Below are 24235 nucleotides of genomic sequence, written 5' to 3' on the forward strand. Positions count from 1 at the left end.
CAGCATAGAGAAATAATAGACCAGTCCCTTCTGACCGCAGCATAGAGTCACCAGCAACGGCAGAGTCCTGGGTAGGCTGCGCATCACTTTCTTCCTCTTGTCTCCTATTTCATTTGTTCAACATCTTTGGAAAGTCATTTCTTATTCAAGAATGTGTAACAGCTTCCGGGTGACTTTGGAGGTCACAGGAGCTGCCACTCACACCTCCTGATCCCTGACTTCAGTTGATCCATATTTGTTACGTGTTATGTCACTGTGTACTCCCAAGATGACACATATTGTCACCTCTGTCCCTATGTTCTCTCTCTTAACTCTTCAGATACCCACCTATCGCAGCCAAGATGTTGCCCTTGGCCAAATTTAGCTTTGAATTGTCATAAAAAAAAATAGCTCTCGTTTACAGGCCAACTGAATGTGCTGCTTTTTGTTAAGGACATTAAGTCACACACACACACACACACACACACACACACACACACACACACACACAAATATTATTCTAAAAACACTACTGTCCTTCAGTATCCACAGGGACCAGTTATGCAACTTGCTCAGATGCAAAAATCCCTTCTATAAAGTGGTGCAGTCTGTGTGGAAGCTCCGCCCACCTTCCTATGTCAACATAGGAAGTGTCTCCAGATAACTAGTAAACCCCACTACAGTGTCAACACTGAAAATGACTTCATTCCGGGGGGTAATAATGAGGAAGGGTCCGTCCCTGCTCACAGCAGATGCAGTCATTACCCAATTACTTTCATCTGCACTTGATTGAATCCAATGGGGCAGAACCTGCCGATACATATCCAAGCATATACACCCAGTAACAAAAGTCTGTGAGGAAATAAATACAAATGCTTCGAAATATTAACCATGGCATGGTGGTTAATTTTAATTTTCTTCCTTAACTCCGCTCCTTTTGTTGTTGTTCTTTTCATTCTTCAATAATAGGAAGATCATACAATGTTTTGTTTGGTTTTAATCAGAAAAGCAATACACAGCTGTTATTTTGGAAAATATTGAAAACAGGCCACCCTCAAGAAGATGAGGATGAAAAAAAAAAGAAGATGAGGATGGGCTGTGGGAGGCTGTTCCTTCTGTCCAAGACAAGCTGGGAAGACACAATTGTTAGGCTCCCTGGATGGAAGGAGGGTGCTTACTTAAGATGAATATTTGCAGTTTCCTATTGCAGATGCTTTCAACGCGCCCCCCGTAAACACAGGTGTGAGGCATTTAACACATTTGATATTCTCAGCATTCAGATATAATTGGGGTTAGAATGGTGCTCCCAAGATGGCGCCATGGGCTTTGCAGGAACAGGAAGAGGGAGAGAGACCTGAGGTAAGACGTTGTGCTGCCTTGCCTTTCGGTGCTCTCTCCACACGCAGATGAACAGCACCCGATTTGACAACTCTGCCTAGGGAGTCCTGATATCGTCTGTGGCCCTTCACAAAGTTTCTTATCTGTGGCCTCTCCTTTCAAGGACAAGTAATTCATCATTCCCCACAGCATCTCCTTCCTAGGTCAGGAAAGCCACAGTCTGATACGGTGGTAGAGTTTGCAAGATGTTACTACTGGGGAGATTCACACATGGGTAGCGGGGCTCTCTCTGTATTATTTCCTACAACTACATATGACTCTATAATTACCTCCCAAGTTCAAATTCAATTTAAAAAGAGAAACCAAAGGTTCCAAAAAGGAGTCTGACTTTAAGGGGTTTAGGCAGGTTTCCAGGTCCCTGCCTTTGGGACTAAAAGACAGAGAAACACAGAATATCCAAACAGCAGGAGAGAATGACACATTTTCTAGAAGAATTAGTGTACAGGGATGCCCAGCTCCCTTGCCCCATGCATTAGTCATGATGACCTTCATTTTCTTTGGGAAAAATGTTGCCATCCTGTCAACAAGGACTGGCCTACTTCCATCAAAAGTCACACCCATCTGTGCTCACAGAGCTGCGTGGGCAGCGGAAGTGTGAAACCGTGGGCATCTGAGTGAGATGGACTTAGATGGGGGGAAGACGATCTTGGCAACAATGGCTGCCTAGGAACAGAGAGGCCTCACCTGTCCTGAATAGGTTGTTGCTAATGAGCACTGGGTACTTTCTGTATTCTTGCATTGGTTCTCACAGGCCAGGACTCATGTCTGCAAAGGAGTGCCTGATCCATTCCTGAGGTGTCCTTTCTCCTAAATCAGACACCACATGAGGATCAGAGACAATAGGACCCCCAGGCTTCTGATCTGAAGTAGGAAGGATCCTTGTGAGGCACTCTAATACTGCCGGGCCTCAGACAGCTTCAGCTCTTCAGCCGAGGCTGTGTGACTCCGAGAAAGTGAGTCTCCTCCATGTGTGAAGGTTACAAGGAAAAGCCTGTTCTGCTCTCTCTACAGAGTGAAGCCTGGAAGGGGCAAGGATATGAGTCAGATACATGGTTGCCTTCAAGGAGCTGTCTGTCTTCTTGCTCTGCCCCCAACCCTATCACCATCACTGTGGTCCCTTCTTTATGGCAAAGAACCCTATCTGTTTGCGTTTGAAATCATGTAATATAGAAATCTTAGTTTTTGTGATTCACTGAAATGACTCCAAGTTCCTTGCTAAATCAGTGGTTCTCAACCTGTGGGTTGTGACCCCCTGAACAACCCTTTTCACAGGGGTCACCTAAGACTATTGAAAAACACAGATACTTACATTACAGTTTATAACAGTAGTAAAATTACAGTTATGAGGTGGCAGCAGAGTAATTTTATGGTTGGGGTCACCACAACATGAGGAACTGTGCTAAGTGGTCACAGCATCAGGAAGGTTGAGAGCCACTCCCTAACCTACATTTCACCCCACATTTCTCCTGCTGTCAACCACTTTGGGTCAGTCCATTGCAAAAGTGCATCGATGCCATTGCTGACTGTGACAGGAGGTTGGTAAGAATGAACAGCGTCCCTTTATTTCCTCTTGTATTTGGAGGAATTTGAATTCTATGAAATATCTGGGGAAGGGCCGCTTGAGCAGAAGAAACTGCCTGTTCCTCACCAGTCAAGGTCCCTTCGTAAGCAGATGAAAGAGAGAAGCAGCCAATGCAGATCAGAAGCACAGAGATCTTCCCTAGAGTTCAGGGTAGCTGTTTTTAAACTGGAGATCTATGAGGCCACAGCCCTTGGGTGAGGATACTGAGGTGGAAATCATGTCTTTTCTTATTTGTCCTCCTAAAAACATGTTGTCAGAAGTTCCAGATCAAGGCAGCATGAGATATGTATACGAGATGATACATATATATTTATTTATCATGAGAGATGCCTCGTTGGCTAAGGATGTGTGAGGCTCTTGCACATGACCTGGGTTTGATTCCTGACACTCACATCCGGCAGCTCACATCGGCCGGGAACTTCAGCTCCAAGCAAGACTGATCCCTCTGGGTTCCATGGGCTCTGCACTCATGTGCTCACACATGCACTCACACATACACACAGACACACAGACACACAGACACATACACACAGACACACATAGACACACACACACATACACACATAGACATACACACACTTAAAAAATAAATATTTTAAAATGTAAAACAATGAGCTTCCTCTTGGTTAATTTTTGGAAGATAAAATTATTTTTCACAAAATGTTTTTATAACATGCAATAGATTTGTTACTTTGAAATAAAGCAATTGAAATGAAATGTTTTCAAGTTCCTAGTTTTAATTTGTAAAATGGCAATACTTGGATCCCAATATTTTAAAAAAGTGGAATGGGTCATCAGCCTAGCTAGCTTTGGGAGATTGGGGTAGTGCATCTAGAGATAAGATTCATGTCTCTCCCCGTCATGCCCATAGAAATCTAAAGTCATCTGCTCTATAGCAGTGATTCTCAACCTGAGGTTTGAAACCCGTTTGGGGGAGTGGTCAAATGACCCTTTCACAGAGGTTACCTAAGACCATCAGAAACACAGGTATTTACCTGATGATTCATAACACTAGCAAAATTACAGTTATGAAGTGGCAATGCAAACAGCTTTATGGTTGGAGGTCACCACTACACGAGGAACTGTATTAAAGGATCACAGCACTAGGAAGGTTGAGAACCACTGCTCTATAGAGTCCTTCAGAGTCTCACTGGGACATGGAGGGTAGGTTTTACTTCTCTGAATTACCCCAGTGTTTCAGAAGGATCAATGGATAGATTATCCCCTTACCTACAAGCGCTTTCCTGAATCATTTTCATGTCAGATAAATGCATAACTAGTGGTCTTCTTGGGTACCCAACTCTCTTTCCCTCCTTACTGATATTAAGTACATTGTCATTAGCCAGGTCCCCTAAAGGGTAGATGAGAAATGGGGAGGGGAGCTATGTCAGAGCAGCGAGCTCCAGACTGCATGTGGATCAAGGGTATGATGTATCCCCAGGTTTGTTTTATCTCTGGAGCTGCAGTCAAAGGTGGATTACAGGGACTTTAATCCCCCCTAATCCCCATTGTTCCACACAACTCCTGCTCCCAGTACACATGGAAGCAAAGCAGAGGCTCACTAAGCATATGCGTCATCAAAATAAGTCTTCTACTACTATGTACAGTGAGGGGGCGATCAATCTGTGAGTGTGCCAGCGACGTGTGGAGTCCCTTGCTAACTCTGGGTAACATCAAAACTGCATTACAATGTAGGAAGCTCAAATAGTGCCAGAACTAGTTGGTGTCAGAAGAGAAATAGCTTTCCCATCTTGCGTCAGAAGCACCGCCAGGGAGGAAAAACCCTCGTATTTCCAAATTTCTCTTTAGTGACAGTCTACATCAACACTCTTGATGAATGGCTCACTGGACCAAGCTGTAGCCCTTCCATTACTGGATATATTTAGCTAACCATTCCCCAAGCCACAATCTGTCATCCCTAATAGTGAAAAGAACTAACATTTGTGGAGCACCTGTGTGCTGGGATGTCGGCCAAGCCTTTCCACGTATGGCTCATTTAACACTAATAGCATTTGAGGTTAATATTGGCATGTGCGTTCATAGATGGGTTAACTGAGACACAGGGAAGGGGCTTAAGTTGCCCCAGATGTTAGCAAGTAGGAGTGTTAAGAAAAACAACAACAAAAAACCCGAGACAGTATAGCTTCAATATGGCCCTCACCACAGAGAACCTGTTCTCCTCCTTCTGTTTCTTCTCCTTACAAAGTATGCAAGGGCCAGGCACTGAGAGCCTGTTAGCTGTCTGCATAGAACTCCACAGAGTCTAGGCTCTCATGGGTTCTCTGTGTTTTCTTCTAAAGAGCCAATAACTGAGACAATATCCCAAATATGGACATTTGAAATGTGGGTGCTGCCGAAAAAATAACTGGGCTGTCTACAGTCTGCCAGAAGCCACAATTTCTTCCCCATAACCCATTTGGCCATGAGAAACCCAGGCATACTGTAATCTCCCGGATCTTTGCATCGCTGGCCACTATTACAAACCAGCATAGAAGATTGGCAGGGTTAGTGTGATTTTCTTAGTGATCCCAGCTTTCCACGGTGTTCCTTTTCTTTCTTTAGTCAGTGTTCACCTAACATAGACTTAATAATCCACCCTAGGACTGTCCCAGTAGTTGACAGCATAATCATTTATATTTGTCTTTATCATTAATAACCATTGGGCGGTGAAACATCTTCTTGGCATCCAACTAAATTTTCTGTGAATATGTTGGCCATGGTCCTTTAGTCTCTTGCATTTTTCCAATCCTTGAAAGTGAATTCTCCATGTCACCACGAAGAACACTAGTGTGGAACAGCCAGGACCCTTGATGGAGCTCCTGGCCTCACCCGAGCTTTGTGGGTTATACTGCACCACTTCATGCTGCGCTCGGATCTCACTTTCCAGTGGAACTTGGGGACACATTCAAACAGAATTGGGTCTTGTGTGCCCTACTCTTCGGCCATCGCACCAAGAAGGAGCAGGCAGCATTTATCTTGACTCTCTTGGGGGCATCTTTTCAAGGGCTTGTTCTCATTCTTACATTTCCGGAGCTAAGTACGCCTCACTCCAACAGCACTTGTAGGGCCTTTGTCTATAAGTTTGCATTTGTCTTTGGTGATAAGGCTTAAAGGAAAGAAAATTTAGAAAAATCAAGAGTCCAAATTGGCTTGTCTATGACCTCAGGCAGTTAATTTAACTTCCCTGAGGCTCACTCTCTTCAACTGGGAAAGGAGAGAAACTTCATTTGTTTTATAGGGTGATTAGGATGATTGAGTGCAAACAGTCGGCCAGAGCGCCTGGTGCATTGAAGATGCTCCGAAAATGTTTGCTCTGTTCTAGCAAGCCAGCCTCCACCCTCTGACCATGCAGATTATTTTCTGTTGAGAGCTCTGGGGACTCTCCATTGTCATCCCCCTCTCACTAGCAACCATCTTTCTTGCGAGTATGACTGAGGGCTGCCATGCCCATCTTTCTTTCCCTGTTCATTTAAAAATGTCAGCCACATATCAATGGGCTGTCTGTGCTTGAACATTCTTGACTATCGGCAGATGAGCTTAGATTTAGAAGGAAAGCAGTCTTGCCCTTGGGACCCACACTTCTGCCATCACACCATCTCAAGAATCAAAGGACTTTTGCTTTGAGAGTCCACTTCATGGCAGAATCGTTACCCATAATAATGATAGGTCTGGACAAAATAATCTTCCCAGTGTGAGGCAGCCAAATCCCTTGGCCCAGAAATCAGGCTTAATTGGAAATTAAATTGCATTTCCATGCCACCTGCGGGATGCCTATATCCACAGCTAATTTATCAATGTGATGCCTTATCTGGAGGAAGCCCATGGGAACGGAGTGGCTGCCTCAGCAAAATTGCAAGCTTTTACCCAATGAAAGAACTTCCTTTACTATTTAGGCTGAATTCTTTGAGTTTCTCATTTAGAGCTTTATGTGCCCATTAGCCACTTTTTCTGCCAGGTGCCGTGACAGGACCTAGAAATATGGGCAACACCTGAACCTGACTTTGTGTTCTAGTGTTCATGGTCCAGTGACAGAAGACTCATGCAGACAAATCATTCCAAAGGCACAGTGTTTAGTCATCTGGTGCTGAGCAGCACAGGGAGATAGGAAAGTACACTGAATGGACTCTGATACAGGATTCCATCTTTGTGTATTTTTGTCTTAAACAGTGATGCTGGCAGTTTGCAGTGGTTAGGGCTTTCCAGCTTCTTCACCAAGCTCTGAACACTTCATTGCATCCTCTGGGAAATTGTGAAAAACAGATAGGCTAAGGCTTTTATTATCCCTGGTATCTTTACTGATGAAGAGCCCAAATCTTAGAAAGCAAGTTGCTCTAGGTCACTGTCTTGCACAGAACTGGAATTGAAACTCAGGCAATTTCTACAGAGCCTCTGCCTTTGAACTCTATACTCTAGTACCCTCTCATTTCCATCAACTTTCAGAATTGAAAATGTCTGATTATGGCTGCAGTTATTAGTATATGTACTGCTCACCCTGGTTCAGTGATCAGCAATACTTAGAATTGCATTCTCTATCTTTTGGTGTCTCTTTTTCCTTCTATGCAATTTGAACTCCCCCCACCTCTGTGCATTGTGTGTATGTGAGTATGTGCGTGTCATTTGAGAGTTAAATTAAAAATAACACAGGACATAGAGACAATTTGTCTGGATAAGAATATGCATGTAAGAGGGACATACAGGGAGAGAGGATGATTGGTTCCATGGGTTTGGGTTAGGAGAACCAGACCAACTCTCACATAGAGTGGACAGCATATATTCAACAAAATCAAAGCAGAGAATTTCCCAGATCCAGAGAGATAGATGGCTACCCAGACCTAAGAGTCTTAGAACTCCAAACAGACAGCACAGAAAAGCGTCAACACATTATATTTTAGTTAAAGCACTATTGATACAGAACAAAGAAAGGATATGGAAAATGACAGGAGAGAAACTCCAAGTCACATACAAAGACAAATCCATCAAAATAGTAGAGATTTCTCAAGAGAAACTCTAAAAGCCATGAGGGCATGAAATAATGTATTTCAAGATCTGAAAGACAGTAACTGCCAGCCTCGATGACTATACACAGTGAAGCTACCCCTAATAATAGAAGAAAAAGACTTTCTGTTATAAACAGAAACTTGAGGAATCTATGACTACAGAAGGAATCTTAGACACTGCAGAAAAAGATAAACACATCAGTGAGGTCACAGGGAAGAATAAATTGCACCAAAATAGATGAGCAGCTAAGGGTTAGGAAAGCACCAACCAATATAAAAACAAGAAGCAACAGAAATTAGCACATATCTTTCAATAACAACCCTTGATGGCTCCCATTCTCTGATCTAAAGCTGCCAAATAGCAGATTGGATAGGAAGTTTGACCTAACTGTTGGTAATCTTCAAGAAATGTACCTTATTGGTAAAGTCAAGGTGGCCTTAGGATGAGAGGTTGGAAGAAGGTATTTCAATCACAAGGAACTGAAAACAAAACAGGCATGGTTATACTAATATTTCACAAAGTAGATGTCAAAATGAAAGTAAAAGACATGAAGAGGCAACGTAAGGGAAAAATCTAAAATTTTGAAACCTACACACATCAAACTCAGTGTAGTCGGTTTTATAAACCAAGTACTACTAGTTGGAAGGGCACAGACTGACCTCAAGAAAATATTTTTTTATGGGTGACTACAATAATCCACTCTTAACAGTAAACAGGTCAGCCAGAACAACAGACAAACATACAAACAATCAAAATCTTACCAGAGCTAAATGACATCAAATATTAAATGGATTTGATAGGCATCTACAGAATATTATACCCAAATACTACAGAATACAAAATATTTTCTGAAGTCCATGGGATTTTCTCTAAATTGAACCATATTTTAAGACAAGAAGAATTTCCTAAACAGATACAAGAAAATTAAAATGATTTTACATATCTTATCTGATCACAATGAAACAAAATAGAAGATCAACTGGGAGAGAAACTACAGAACATATTGAAATCCATGGAGACTTAAAAAGACACTATTTAAAGTTAACTAATGCATTCTTAAAGAAATCAGAAAGAAAAATGTAAAACTTTTAGAATCAAATGCGGACAAAAATTCAATATAGCAGAAGTGGTGACATCCCATGAAAACAGTTCTCTGAGTGAATTTCATAACTGTGTTTTCTGAAAATCAAAAGATCTCAAACAAGCAACTTAATGACGCACACAGTGCCTGAGAACACCAAGAAGCTAAAGCTGCAATCCGTGTATGGAAAGAAATCAGAAACAACAGTGCAGAAATTAATGAAATGGAAATAAAAATAACAGAACAAAGAACCATCAAACAGTTTGTTCTTGAAAAAAAAATAAACAACACTCACAACGCCTTAGTTAAACTAACCAAAATGCGGAGGATAAAGACTCAAATTAATTAAAATAAGGATGAAGGGGAAACCATATAACAAGTGTCAATGAAACGTAGAAGCTCATTAGCACATTTTCTGAAAAGCCACTTCCCTATAAACTGGAAAACCTACAAGAAACAAACACATTTCTAGATTAATCTATTGATGTCAGCCAACAGGACTTAAAATACTTCAACAGATTTATTACAAGCTGTAAATTTGAATCAGTAATAAAGTAGTCTCCTAACTGAAAAGCCCACGCCTAGGGGAAGGGAGGGTTTTCCAGTTGAATTCTAGAAAGTCTTTAAAGAAAAACTAATACCAATGCTTTTCAAATTATTCTACAAAACAGAGAGGCGGGGATTGCTACCAAGCTCATTTTACATAATCAGGATTGTCCTGATAATCAAACCGGGTCTGGACATCACCAAAAGGAAAATTATCAGCAAATCTACCTGATGGACATGGATGTAAAATTATTAGTAAAATTCTTACAAACCAAAACTCAATGACACATCAAAAGATCATTCATCATGATCAAGTTCCATTTATTCCAAGGGTCAAAGATGGCTCCAATGTATGCAGACCAGTAGATGAAGTCTATCACAGACATAGACTCAAGGACAGAAATTGTGTGATCATATTGCTAGGTAAAGAGAGGCCTTAGACAAAGTCCAGCATATTTTCATGATAAAAACTCTGAAGAAGCTAACAAAAGAGGGAGCAATCTTAGCATAAATCTTAGCATAAATCTTAGCAATCTTAGTTCTATGTGATGAGTCTAATATGATGAACCTAGATCCAACATCACACTAAGTGAGGAAAAACCCAAAGCATTTTCTTGAATATCAGGAGTAAAACAGGATCATTCCTTTTCTTTACCCTTATTCAATATAGTGCTTGAAGTCTTAGCTAGAACAATCAGACAAGATGTGTAATTAACAGGGACACAAATAGGAAAGAACCCTTAACTATACAAAAATGAGCTTCAAATAACTCCCACTCCAAACTAAAGCTTAGCTTAATTTAGTTTGTCTCTTTTCAAATATACATTCCCACATACACATCTGTTCACTGACTGGAGACACGTGCTACAAAGGGTATTTACCTATAGCTCTTCATTGGGCTTCACACTGCATTTCCACACGTCTGCTGTCAAAGTTCAGGGGTGATACAGAATATATGCTAAGCACTAGTTCATTTTTACTGGGGTTTAGATCATCTCTAACTTTCCCTTAAATAAATAATGTGGCAATATCATGGTGGACACGTCTGGAAGAAAATCTCCGTGCAGTACACAGGTCTTATGGTAAGCCTAGGAGACATAGCCCAATTAGGGTTGGATGAACCGTCTCCTGTCTGGCCCATGCTTTGTCTGGTCCAGGCGGGGGATGAGAGAAATGGAAAAGACTATGGGCTGCTTTGGCAAAGAAGAGTGAAGTGATAGGGCTGAAGTTCAGGGGTGATTCTGGGAAAAACACTGAAGTGGCAGACAGAAGATGACTCACGGTTCCAGTCAGGAGCTTCTCAGAGACATAGTGAAGTTGGGGGACAGGGAGATGGGCTATGGTTTTACAAGAGTTCAGGAGAGGTCACAGGCAGGCATTTGAGTAGAAAGTTCTACTTTCTACTTTCTCCTCTTTTCTCTTTTTTTTCCCTCCCCCTCTTCTTCCCTCCCTCTACCTATCCTCTGAGCTCCCCTGCGCCAGACCTTGTGCTGAACGCTCAGCATTCCTAAGACATAGCCCCTGCCGGACCACAAGCTTTCAGCCTAACCAAAGAGTCATCTGTAGGCCTGGAGTGTAAGAGTCCAGAGAAGAGGAACTTAGGAGTCCCTTCTCAGGTAAGTTCACTGACTAGAGCCGGGTGGGGTAGTTGCTATGTCTGAGGTATGAAGAGCCATCTTCTGGAGACTACCATCTGTGGGAGGAGCCAGATCATACTAACCCTGCACTCAGCCACTTCAGAGAAGGCTCTGCCTTGAGGACACATAGTTCAAGGAGCTAGCTTGTTGTGTCCTCAGTTCCCCGTACCTAGGAGGCTGATAGTGGAGCCGTCCTTGACTGTGCAATTATGGCCTTGACTTTGCTCTTTCACAGCCATCTCAGGCTCTCAGCAACACGTTTGTACTTCAAAGTCTAAGACACAGTCATCATGGAGACAATTCTCTCACCTGCTCTTCGTCTACCTCACAGTGCTCCTGGATACAGAAGCCATCAGGGCCTAGCAATACTCTCCTGGGTCCAGCTTTCAGTTTGTAAAGTGTGTGATTGTTCTGCCAGAGTATTCCTGCCCAGGAGACTTCGTGATTTGAAGCTGACTCTTTTGATAAGGGCAGCAGTCCCATGGGATCAGGGCTGACGCCTGAGTGACCTTATTAAATACTTCATTCAAGGTCCCTTTTCCAAATATAACCACATTGGGGGTTAGAACTTCAGTGTGTGAATTTTAGAGGGGGCACTGTTTAATCTACAACAGAAGATTATTTCTCTAAAACAAATCACAGCTCTGATCTTCCATGTAACATTGGCAAGTGCGCCAAGCTCCCAGGCATGGCCATAAGAACAGAAAGCTCCCAGAGGGAACTGGGTCAAGTTTCTTCTAAAGACACAGAACTCTGTAGACAATGGCAATTGTCATTCCTCTTGTTCCTGTCACATTTGGAATGGCAGGCCACCAGTTCCATTCTTGTGAGATTCTGTGAATCTCTGCAAATCCAATATGCCTCAAGATTTAGAGATATCCCCGAGCTCTGAGTGACAGTTAGTTCCAAGCTGATGTGTGCGGATACTGAGAAACAAGCCTGTCCTTGGCTTGGCCTGCTAAGCACATGAGGTTTCAGAACTGTCACTCAAACTGACCCAGGTTAATCAAAAGATTACATAAAAAAAATGTGAGATAGCCTAACCACAGCCTTTCCGAGAAAAGCCCCAGGGTTCTATCTCCCGACTGGCTCTTGCTCATTCCTCTTCCTCCAAACAACTTCATCTAAGCAGGGAATGAAAATTGGTCAGACTGGACTCCCAGCTGGAAATACTTGCTGAGTGGTGTTTTCTCCCCTCCCCCGAAGTCTTGACTGCTTGGCCAATATCCCCTCACTTTCTATTATTTGACTATAGAAGTCAATCTGTAGGTAATGGTTTGGAAAGCTCAGGACTTGAGGGTGGCAACCTCCACTGAAAATGTGATTCTTCAGTTTCAATGAAGCTCTTGAAAACAAAAATCTAGATTCCAAAGCAAAACTATGTGTTGCCTCTTGCTTTCTTCTCTAAGATGTATGTGTGTGTACATGTGATGTTTGTGATGTGTGTGTGTGAGTGTGGTGTGTGTGTGTTTGTGGTGTGTGTGTGTGTGAAGTTGTATGTGTGTGGTGTGTATGTATAGTGTTTATGTGGCCTGTGTGTGCTTGTATGTGGTGTGTGTGTAATGTGATGTGTGTGTATTTGATGTATGTAGTGTGTGTATCTGTGTGTTTGTGTGTGTGGTGTGTATGTGTGGTGTTGTAGTGTGTGTGCTATCTGTGTGTATGTATGTGGTACGTGTGTTTGTATAGTGTTTGTGTGTGTGTGATGTGTGTGTGGTGTGTATGTTGTATGTGTGGTCTTTTCATGGTGTGTGTGGTGTGTATGTTGTATGTGTGGTCTTTTCTTTATATATATATATATATGGTGTGTGTATGTGTGAATGTGTGTGGTTATTGTGTGTGTGTGGTGTGTCTGTGTGTGAGAGAGAGATGTGGCGTATGTATGTGGGGATGTGGGGTATGGTGTGTGTGCTATGTGTTTTATGTGTGATGTGTGTGTGGTGTGTGTGGTGCATATGTGTGGTGTTTGTGTGGTGTGTGTGTGTGTGTGTTGTCTGTGTGTGTATGTGGTGTGTGTGAGTTTGTGTATGTGGTGTGCTGAGTGTGTGTGTGGTGTTGTAGCTGTGTGATGTGTGTGTGGTGTATGTGCTATGTGTGTGTGTGTGGTGTGTGGGTGGTGTGTATGTGTGAGAGTGTGTTTGTGCATATGAGTGTGTGTGATCTGTGTGTGTATGTGGTATGTGTGTGTGGTGTGATGAGGATGTGGTGTGTGTGTGATGTGGTGTTTGAGTGGTGTTCCTGTGTGTGTGTGTGTGTGTGTGTGTGTGTGTGTGTGTGTGTGAGAGAGAGAGAGAGAGAGAGAGAGAGAGAGAGAGAGAGAGAGAGAGAGAGAGAAATTGGGGATGCATACTGGGACTAGGAGACAGCCAGCCTAGAACTGCAGCTCTGCCTCTGCCTCATAACGACAAGTGGCTCTTTTGTGTTGCAGCTTTTCTATTGCGGTGACAAAATGTCCAAGAAAACTCTCTAAGGCAGAGAGGTTTTGTCTCATGGTTGCAGAGGTTTCAAATGGTGGCCAGTTGGCTTTATTGCTGTTCACCATGTATTAAGGGCACCAAACTATCATGGTTGAAGGATGTGGAAGAGAAAGCTGCTCCTGTCAGGGCTGTCAGGAAGGAGAGAGAGAGAGAGAGAGAGAGAGAGAGAGAGAGAGAGAGAGAGAGGAAGAAGAAGAAGGAGAAGGAGAAGGAGAAGGAGAAGAAGAGAAGAGAAGAGAAGAGAAGAGAAGAGAAGAGAAGAGAAGAGAAGAGAAGAGAGGAGAGAAGAGATAGAGCACTAGAGCAAGATAAACCTTTCAGATCTGTGTCTCCATTGACCTCATTCCTTGAATCAACTTAACCTAATTTCCACCACCACCTCTCCATTTATTTTAAAGTATGAATCTATCCATGGTTTAATCCATTAATGTAGCTAACAGCCCACTTCCTACTGAGTACTAGATGTGCTGGCTGTGGACAAAGTCTTCAACACTGGAGCCACTGAGGGGGCATTTTATATCTAAGTTGTAACACCCTTCTTGTCTCTGCAGCTTAGGTCTCCATTTCTGTAAATGGGGTTCAGGTGAGCTCTCCACCTTTGGGGGTTCTTGTACATGATAAGATGGTGGGTGAAACAGTGGGTGCTTGGCACACAGGGCATGTGTGCAGAGCTGATGTACAATCTCTGTTTCATGAGTAGGCGTTGCATACCAAATCCCAATCCCAAATCTGGAACAGTTTTTTGAAACCAGAATTTCCCTCATTTGGGAGATGAACACATGAAGGCCAAGCAAAGGGAAATTGTTATTTAGTGAAACAGATTGAAGCTTTATCTTCTCATAAAAAAGTAAATGCAGCTCTACACATCCATTGTGAGGGTATTTGGTGCTGGGGGTCTCTAAAATATTACTGATTTCTTTTTATTAGCATGCATTTGTTGTACATGGTGGTGGGTTTTATGCAGACATTTGAACTCTATCTACATGTAGCTTGTGTAGCTTGACATATCCATCCCTCTACATCTGCCCTCCTGTCTCTTGCTATTCCCTTTCTTTTGATCAGATAAACCTATCTCTACTTCATGTCACATATATGCCAACACACACACACACACACACACACACACACACACACACACAGTGGAGTTGTATTCAGCCATAAAAAATGAAATTGCATCATTTTCAGAGAAGCAGATGGGACTTTAGGTGGATCTTTGGAGGTGATTGTGTCATGAAAGTGGAGCCTTTATAAAAGAAGTCATCAGCCATCTTCCCCACCCCCTGCCCATTGATGGCAGAGCACAGACTACAGAAGAGACAGAAGAGAGACCCTAACAGAACCATGGATCATTCTGTCTCCTCCACCTCAGACTTTCAACTCTAGAATGGAGCCACTAAGCTGGTGGCATTCAGTACAGCAGCACAAGGACTAAGAAAATTGGACAATTTGGATTCATGACCATGTCTGACTCCAAAGTTATTGTTCTTTGAACTCCAAAGGACACAAATTGCAATCTTGATTATCAGTCTTTCTCCCCCTACCCTAGCAGAGGAGGAAGGCTTTCTTCATCCTCCAGACTGCAGATCTATGAAGTTCAGGGCGGTGGTCACTCTTGGTCACCCTGGGGTCCTGGCTTATTTCTTCCTTCAACCTAGCCCAGCAGTCTGTACTATCTCCCCACCTCTGCTTTCCCCTTTGATAAGATCTTAGTTTCCCGATCTTCTGTGTGGTCCTCAGGCACTAGGTCCTTCAGATTGGGGTGTAGATAGACACTGGGGAGACCCTGGCCCCAGCTGAGCTGTAATGGACATCTCTGCAGGCACAGCAGTGAACAGCCACATGGACAACCAGTGTAGACTGCTGCCAGGAAGCCCAGAGTGGCCTGAACACAGGAAAACTGAGATGGGTACAAGATAGAGGCCATGATCTTGACACCATGTCTCATCAAACACATGCTACCTCATCACTTCTGTCAAACTTCAGCGCCTAAGGTAGGAAGCCTTTGGAGTTGGGGTGCTGAGAAACAAAAACCAGACAGACTTCAAAAAGGGATGCCACAAAACGGTACTGATACTGTCCCTACCTAGTTGTCATTTGCTCAACTCTCATGTAAGTACTTGAGGCATCTATTATCATAAGTAGAGTGTCTGCATGGGGAATGTGTTCAGCCATTGACAAATTCTCAGTTAGATTGCCATTGATTGGGGGTAGCTTAAAAGACTTAGGTGGTATGGAGCTTGGAGTCAGAAGTAGGACCCGGCCCATGTACCATTGTTTGTTTGTTTGTTTTCCAGCTTGCCCTTCCACTTTCTTGCTATTACCCACAGCTGAAGGATGTGAAGCAAGAAAAGTAGCCATATTGAGCTTTACAAGGCCACTGCTATATGTCAGGCAGTGTGTGTGTGTGTGTGTGTATGTGTGTGTGTGTGTGTGTGTGTGTGATATGTGATCTCAATTGGTTTCCAGTAGCTCCAGGACATGGGCATCACTGGCTTCATTGTATTAAGGAAGAAGGGGTTCAAAATGGGAAATGGTTTGCCCAGGGAAGTCCTGTCAGACCTGGCAGATTTGAACCCAGTTGTCTGGCATGAGATCTGTGCTTCCTTCCTAACACCTTGTGTTCTTCCATGGTTGAAACAAGCAGTACTCTGCCTTTGGAATCTGGGTTGACAGAGGAGCTCAGGGAAGATCCCAGAACCCTAAGAAGATTGGGGAAGGTGAGGGCTATAGTGGAGGGAAAGGGGCTTTGGGTCTCAGGGCTTCACGGGGCCAAACAAGACCTGGTTTGCTCCATTCTCCATTGTGTCATGGAATTACAGCCCACAGTGCCCTCTTGCTGTATAAGGGCCATTTCCAGCTACTTTTAATTTGGAACAAACTAGCCGCTCCCCCGTGGTCCAGAAGTTAATAGGATGTCTGTGCAGCATTGCCAGGCTAAGCATCTCTGAACAAATTATTCTTGCTTGGTATTAGAGTTATCTAGGAGGGAGGCCAGGAAACTTTAGAATAGTCATTCTCAACTTGCCTATTGTTGTGACCCTCTAACGCAGTTCTTTATGTTATGGTGACCCCCAACCATAAAATTATCTCATTGCTACTTCATAACTATATTTTTGCTACTGTTATGAATTATAATGTAAATATCTGATATGCAGGATATCTGATATGTGACCCCTGTGAAAGAGTCATTTAACCCACCCCCCACCAGGGGTCATGATCCACAAGTTGAGAATTAGAGAAACCAAAGCTTTAGAGGGCTTTGGCAGGTGGTGGAAGTTTGACTTTCATCTGACAATGGGGACCCAAGAGACCCAACTGGCACCTGGCCAGGTGAAATGGGTCAGTGGGGTGATGGACCTGTTGTCCAGGAGCAAGGATGGGAGACCTGACAGAACGAAAGCTACTGAATGTGGGCAGAGCCACGGTAACTGTAGATCTCGGTGTGGTAGCTCTGATCTGGGGCCTGACGCCAGATCAGGTGGAAGAGTGTTACAACTTAGATATAAAATGCCCCCTCAGTGGCTCCAGAAGCCCCAGTGGGTGAGCTTTCTCACCCACTGAATAATGGCAGGGCATCAATCAACATTGAAGGGATCCTGGGGCACAGGAAGTGGGGCTGTCTAACGTGGCTATAATTGAGGCTTATCCCACACTGCTAGGACAGTGAGCTAACAGGAGTGTGGGGGTAGGGAATTCTGTTCCCCCCAGTAAGGGGCAGAGCCCAAGCTGAGCTTCCTGAGAAAGTGGCAGTGTCTTTCCTACAGTAGAAGTCATCACCGTATCTCACAGATCCTAAGAGGTCATTGATTTCTCAGACAACCTCCAGCTCCTAACTCAATGCCAGATGATCTTCAAACTGCCTGTTTCTCAACAGATAAGAGTACCTTTCATAGTTTCTCTATAGGAAGGGAACGTTGTGTGGACAGTAACACACACACACACACACCCCACCTAGCATCGGCCAGATGCCTTAGTCCTATCTACTTCTCCAAGGGATAATCCTCTCCACTTCAACAGGGAGTCTGAAGAGCTTGGGTGTGTATCGTCTGTCCTTGGCCTCTTAGTGGTCCATTTTCTTATAAAGCCTGTTCTTCAACTCAAGTCATGTCTTCTTGCGAAATTTGTCACAACCCCTTGAATGGCAGGTGGCTTCCCTGAAGGGATCCAGCTGCTGCAACAATTCTCAACAGACTGCACTGACACAATGAATAAGAAGCTGGGGTGGAAGACTCGGCTGACAGGAGGCAGAGTGGCACAGTGTGGCTTCTACAGCTTCATGAGTGAAGAAGAATGCACCTGCTTTGGCTCCACAGGACCTGGTGTCTAATGGTAGCTCTGTCACTTTCCAACTGGGCCAGGTTGTTTAGCTAATCAGTTTCTTACCTGGTTAAGAAGGGATGGCAATTCCTACATCCAGGATTGGAACTAGAGCCAGGCAAGGGAGATGCACAGCAGTAAAGGGAGGACTCACCCTTCGACCTCTGCAGCTGCAAGGTGGACATCTACCCAACTAACTGCCTGATCCTCATGATCCTTACTTCATGATCCTCAGTAAATTTAAAAAAAATCTATGCTTGGTTGACCTTGCTATTCTCAGATCAAAGGCAAGGCCCTTTCCTCACTTGGGGACCTTGTACCATTCATTCACACAGCTGGTGAACAACAAAGTTGGCATGCAAGCCCAACTGGCCTAAGGCAGAACCTACTCCAGATCCAAGGTCGAGCTTGTGAGGATCTGGGGCAGCAGTAGGGAGGAGACGTGGGGAAACAGCATGTCTTCAGTGGGTTTATAGTAAAGTCTTTCCTTGCTTGGAGAGGAACATCCTGAGTTAAGGAAGAGGAAGTTGAAACCAAGGCTTTGTCCTTGACACAGATCTCAGCTCCCACAGATTCCTCTTGTCCCATAGCCTCATGGGTGGCCTGGACCGTGCTATATGCTGTCTTCCCACCTGCTTACTGTGGCTTTGTTGTCCTTGCCTTGGGTGGCAAAGTAGTTACATTGCACAAAAGGTAATACTTTGAGTCTCTCCATTCAAAGTGTAGCCTGTACTACGCTGGCGCTCTAGTTCTCTGTCAAGGGCTAGGAATGAAGAAAGAGAAGAAGGTGCCCCAGACCTCAAGTCTGTCTAAACATGCAACCAGAGGCTAAGCTTATATAGTAGGTGATAGCCAGGCTGTGGGAGTCACACAGAGCCAACCTCCGTGTGTGTGTGTGTGTGTGTGTGTGTGTGTGTGTGTGTGTGTGTGTGATTGTGTGTTAGGTTGACAGCTAATATTTTTCTCAATGGTTTTCCACTTCTTTGGGGAGGGGGCAAGTTCTCAAAGAATCTGTAGTTCATCCATTGAGCTACACTGGTTGGCCAGCAAGCCCCAAGGATCTTCCTATTTTCACCTCCTTGGGGTTGTGATTACAGACTTAAGCCACCATGCCCAACTTCGGAGAGAATCTAAACTCAGGCCCTCCTGCTTGAGTGACAAGTATTTTCCCAGTTGAACTGTTCATCTCTTCAGCCCAAGAGTTATGTTCTTACTTTCTAGAAAGGTGTGAAAGTAAGAGGGGGTGCTCAGGAATTGTCTGATGGGCTCTGTAGGTAAAGGCATTTGCCGAGAATCCTAATGACTTGAGGTGGATCCTGGGACCCATGTGATGAAAAGAGGGAACTGAATCCTGCACGTTGCCCTCTGACCTCCACACATGTAGTATGCACATACCAACAACAACACTACAAACACACACACACACACACACACACACACACACACACACACATTACTAAGTGAAATTTTCTTTTTTAAAGAAATAATATTTCTGTCCTGGGAAGGCCCTTTGGAAGGCAAGCTTGAGGAGATTAAATATCATCCAGAGCTATCACAGCCTATCCTCAGTGGACTGCAGTCTGTCTGTGCTGGACACCAGTGAACAAGAAATTAAGACAGAGCATGTCTCTGAGCACCCACAGCCCAAGGTACAGAGTGTTAATAGCAGCCACATTCACCCATAAACTGGTACAGAACAAAGGGTGATGATTCCACTTTATTAATTAAGAAACTTGGGCCAGAAGAGAGGAATGTAGCCCAAGGCTTCCCTGACAGTGTAGGGGGCCCTGGGGTGCCCCAGTCTTGTGCCTCCCATTGAATTTATGCTTTGTGACATTATCATTATTATTATTTTATAATTACTTATTTTTGAGGCAGGATCTTTCCATGTTGCCCTGGTTGACCTCCAATTCCCATGGTCCAGCCATTCCCATGCCTCATCCCCCTGCATACGTGTGTTCAGTAGGCACATACCACCATGCCCAGCTCAGGGACTTTTTTTTTTTTTAGCAAAAGTGAATCACCGAAGAGAGATCTAAAACTACCCCCTGAAGGAGGTAGAGTGCTAAAAGTCTGCTTGCCCAGCTCCTCTCTGAGAACATTTGGGACTATAGGAAAGTCCAGGCAGAGTCCTGAAGGCTTTGTGTAGCCAGGCTTCTGCCTGGCTCAGCTAACATTACTTACCAGGTATTGAACAGGTGATGCACAGTGAGACTCAGAAAGCTCATATGGGTGGCACACTCCCAGGCCGTGGACTGTTGGCTGTGCTGTATAAAACATTGCATTCAGGTAATTCTGCTGATGAGCCAGGCTCTGTAGTTGCTCTGGCTACAGTGGGAATGGAGAGTGTGTTGTTTGTTCTCATAGAGCATAAAGCTAGTGGGGAAGGCAGCCTTTCGAATACCACTAAGAGAGACACAGATGGCAAATTGGGGATATGAAGGCAGAACTTACAACCAGAGAGACACATGTGCAGGGATACCTGAGCAATTGTCTATGTGACAGGAAGCAAATCTGGGCCAGTTGATACTTCAGACCAATGGCAAAGTAGGTGTTGGCATCAAGTGAAGATGACCAAGGACCAGGAGCTGGCAAAGGAGCTGAACTTGAGTGTTCCTCATTCCCCAGGCATTCCCAATGGTGCAGAGAAAGGAGAGGTCCCTGGACCAGAAAGAGGAGCATGAGAGATACTTTCATTCCCTAATTCAGGAAAGAACAGAGATGTCTTCTGTGGAGGGTTGGATTATTGCAAATCTAGAATTCAGTGCAGTGAATAGCAGAGAGCAGAAACCAGGAAAAAAAAAAAAAAACATTATGCAATCATAATGTGTCCACACTGTGTGGCGTTCAAATCCACCCCAAGGTGGGGCCTGCACATTGGAAAGCTGTTATTCTGGAAGACCTTTCTCAGCTGTCCAGATCCAACTCTAGCTCCCCTTGTTCTCCCTCATTTAACAAATATTTAACCAACACCTGGGGTCGTGAGTACTGTGCTCGCTGTACATGTCTGGCTCAGAGCCAGGCCTGTGTAAACATTTAGCCCTTTCTGCAGAGCTGAGGCCAAGGGTATAGGTAAAATTCCAGCACAACCCCCATTTTCCCCACCTCCCTGAGCTATTGGAAACTTGCTACTGAAGCTGCTCAGAGGAAGGCCAGGCAGCCACTTGGTGCCCAGTGTAAGTCTCTTCTGTGTCAGGTGGATGTTAGCTTCTGGATTCTGACCAGGTGTGTGTGTGTGTGTGTGTGTGTGTGTGTGTGTGTGTGTGTGTTTGTGTCCTACATCTCCACAGCTGAGTTTCCTCAGAGATCACCATTCTAGGCCTGGCATCTCTCTGCCGATATCAACCTCCCTGTCTTGCCCAGCCCTGCCTTTCTTCCACTTCACCTTAGAAGCTACTTTTTGGAGAAGCCCCTCAGTCATCCTGGGCATCTGTCTCCTCTGCTTATTGCCTGCCATCCTTGTTTCTGTACATCTCAGCACTCAGTGTGACGGCTAGGTGGGGTCCATGTGGGATCTGTGTCCCACCAGACTCTGCTTTTCTTGCAGGGCAATTTGCGTCTGTAAAATAATAATGTATAGCATTTGAGTGTGGCCCATAGGAGGTAGGCGCTCAGTTCATAAATGTTGAGAAAATATATTCATCCTCACAAATTCAAATACTAACCTTTCCTCTCTACCGAAGTCTACTATCTCTTACACACACACACACACACACACACACACACACACACACTCACACGGACACACAGACACACACGTTCGTGCGCGTGTGAGCGTGCACTGCCCTTTTGATACAGTCTTCCCTTTGCTGACTCACTTTCTCGTGTTCACCTCTCTGTTGCACAGCATCTCTCTCTGGGTACAGACCCACTTACAGTTATCTAAAGAGTTTCCGACCTTGGCAGTAGAGAGGGATGGGTCTGAAACCTTCACCATACATGCGTACCCATCTCAGCCTCTGAACCCCTCCTTGATAATCAGATCCAGCCATGCATGTCACGGAGTCCACATGTGGATTTCCTGAACCCTTGCAACAGCACAGGAGACAGTCAGTAGGAGGTAATGAATTCATTTTACAGATTTAAACAGCCAGCCAACCAACTAACCAACCAACCAAACAAACAAACAAAAGGTGAGCCACAGAGAGGCCATGTCTTTCCCAGGTGGCAACACCAGAGTGGAAACCTTCCTTTATCTGGGCTCAATCTCTTTCTGAGTTACATCAGGGAGTGTAACTACTTTACCTGTCAGTCCCTCAGTCCCAGAAGTTCTAGAACACCCTCACTTGTCTAGGGACAAGTAGGGAACTTCTGTAAGTCTCATCTCCCTGCCTTTTCCTCCTGAATTGAAGCCACTGAACACAGCTGTAGCTGTGCCCTGTTCATGTCCTGTCCCCACCTCCAGGCCTCCTAACCCCCAACACTAGATGCTCAGTCCCCCAGGGGATCCTAAAAGGACAATGTCCTAGTTCAGGAAGGAGCCACTGAAAAAGGTAGGCTGCGGGAGAGATGAGAAGAGGCTCTCATGAGTCCCCTGACACCAGCCACGCAATGGACACCAGCCAACCCTATGCAACTGGGTATCTGGGCGATGTCATGAGAGAGGGCCACCCAGAGCTTTTGCCTGAAGTATTGCCTGGGTTTGTGGGCGTCAGTCCCTGAATATTGAGTCTGCAGCTTTCAGTGTCTCTTCCCCCTGCCCCCAAAAAGACTCATTCCCTCTTCTAGAGGGCATGAATATTTAAAGAGATTTTTCCAGCCACTGGAACCGCACCACATTGCTGCTCTTCCTTTAAATTTATGTCCAGAAAGTTTGCCCGAGTTCCTCTCCATGTTCCACCTTCCCTAGCACAGAATATCAAACAGAGTCCCTGAGAAGTTTGCCTCCTTTTGCCAGGAGGGTTATCAGGGTTGTTGGCTGTGTTTGGGGGCTGAAGATGTGTGTGTAGTCCTCCTGATTATTCTCCATGGCCACACAGAGAGTTAAATCTGAAAACCTCCTGACACTTCAGTACTTGGAGAAGCAAGATAATCAGGCATGGGGAGGAACAGTGGTGTGAGACGGCAGATTAGTGGACAGAGTCCAGAAGCACAGGACCCCCGGATCCCACGGGAGCAGCCTCAGCACTGACTGCTGAGCTGATCAGGATTCTGAGTTTGCCACTACGTGACTACTCCAGCCCCAGAGCCACCTCCTGCTGGCCCCCTTCAGCATCTCTGCTGTGCAGAATTCCTCGCAGCCCCACTGCATCAAATCTCTCTTATCAACAAGACACAACACACCCAGGATAAGTTTTTAAAACTCCAGTCACGCCAAGCTGCTTCCAAGACTCCGGGAAGGGTTCCGTTCCTCTGCCCATCTATAACCAATCAGCTACACATCACCAACTCCATTTCTAAGGTTCCAGGCAATTACAGCCTCCTGAGCTCTCTGGCTGGGCGCCTACCCGCCCAGGGCCAGGGCCCAGGTTGTCAATGGTCTCTAGTCTCAGGCGCTTATTTCACAGCCTTCTTAGAGAGTCAAGACTCCTGCACACCAGGAGTGATACACTCAGCACACTGAAGCAAAGTGGCCAGTCAGGTCACATCAAGGCAAGGCGCAGTAGTGGAAGCCAGTCTCCCTACCTTTGCTGAGGGTCCCGGTGATGAGTTTAAAGATGGTCTGGGCAAATTTCACGAACCCGAGTCTGCATCTTTTGGAGCAGCCGCTCATAGTGGCAGAGGGGAGGCAGGTTCTTGCAGTCAGCAACCAGAAGGGATAGTACGCACTTCGTGTGCCTCTGGACCTTGGAGCCTGCCTAGGTGAACCCTGAGAGATGGATGCACCTCAGAAACCAGTCTCCGGCACAGCTGCCTCCGCAGTGAGTCCAGCGCTGCATCCAGAGAGCCTGCAGGGCAAGCCCTCCCTCCTTCTCCACCCCCTCCTTCTGGCCACTCAAGTCCTCGCCACAGGATCACCTCGGGATGCCAGGACTGGGAAGGCACTGCCAGGGTATCTCGGGCTCAGAGAACAGTCCACATGCGAGTGAAATTGAGCAGAGCAGGGAGGGAGGAGCTGGAGCCCTCCCAGGCTTTGCTGACAGTCTTGCCTACATGGCAGCGGTAATGTAGCAATTAATACTCTAGTCAGAAGGGAGGGACTACTACACAGAAAACGCGGCCCCACAGCTCCCGCGCTCCGCAGGCTCACTTTCCAGCTCACTCTCTCTTCCACTCTGTT

The 24235-nt window shown here is 45.0% G+C and overlaps 1 protein-coding gene across 2 annotated transcripts in view; it reads right to left on the reverse strand.

Annotated features, from left to right (window-relative positions):
- Kcnip1 (potassium voltage-gated channel interacting protein 1) overlaps positions 1-23866 on the reverse strand; it is a 360908-nt gene extending 337042 nt beyond the window's left edge. For both annotated transcript variants that reach the window (XM_028756452.1, XM_028756450.1), the window contains exon 1: positions 23641-23866. In XM_028756452.1, coding sequence (XP_028612285.1) covers positions 23641-23728 — 88 coding nt within the window. In that variant the 5' untranslated portion in view covers positions 23729-23866. The remainder of the gene's footprint in view (positions 1-23640) is intronic.
- Positions 23867-24235: the final 369 nt, after the last annotated feature.

Source organism: Grammomys surdaster, unplaced genomic scaffold (genome assembly GCF_004785775.1).
Source record: "Grammomys surdaster isolate TR1022 unplaced genomic scaffold, NIH_TR_1.0 126121, whole genome shotgun sequence".
NCBI classification, from domain to species: domain Eukaryota; kingdom Metazoa; phylum Chordata; class Mammalia; order Rodentia; family Muridae; genus Grammomys; species Grammomys surdaster.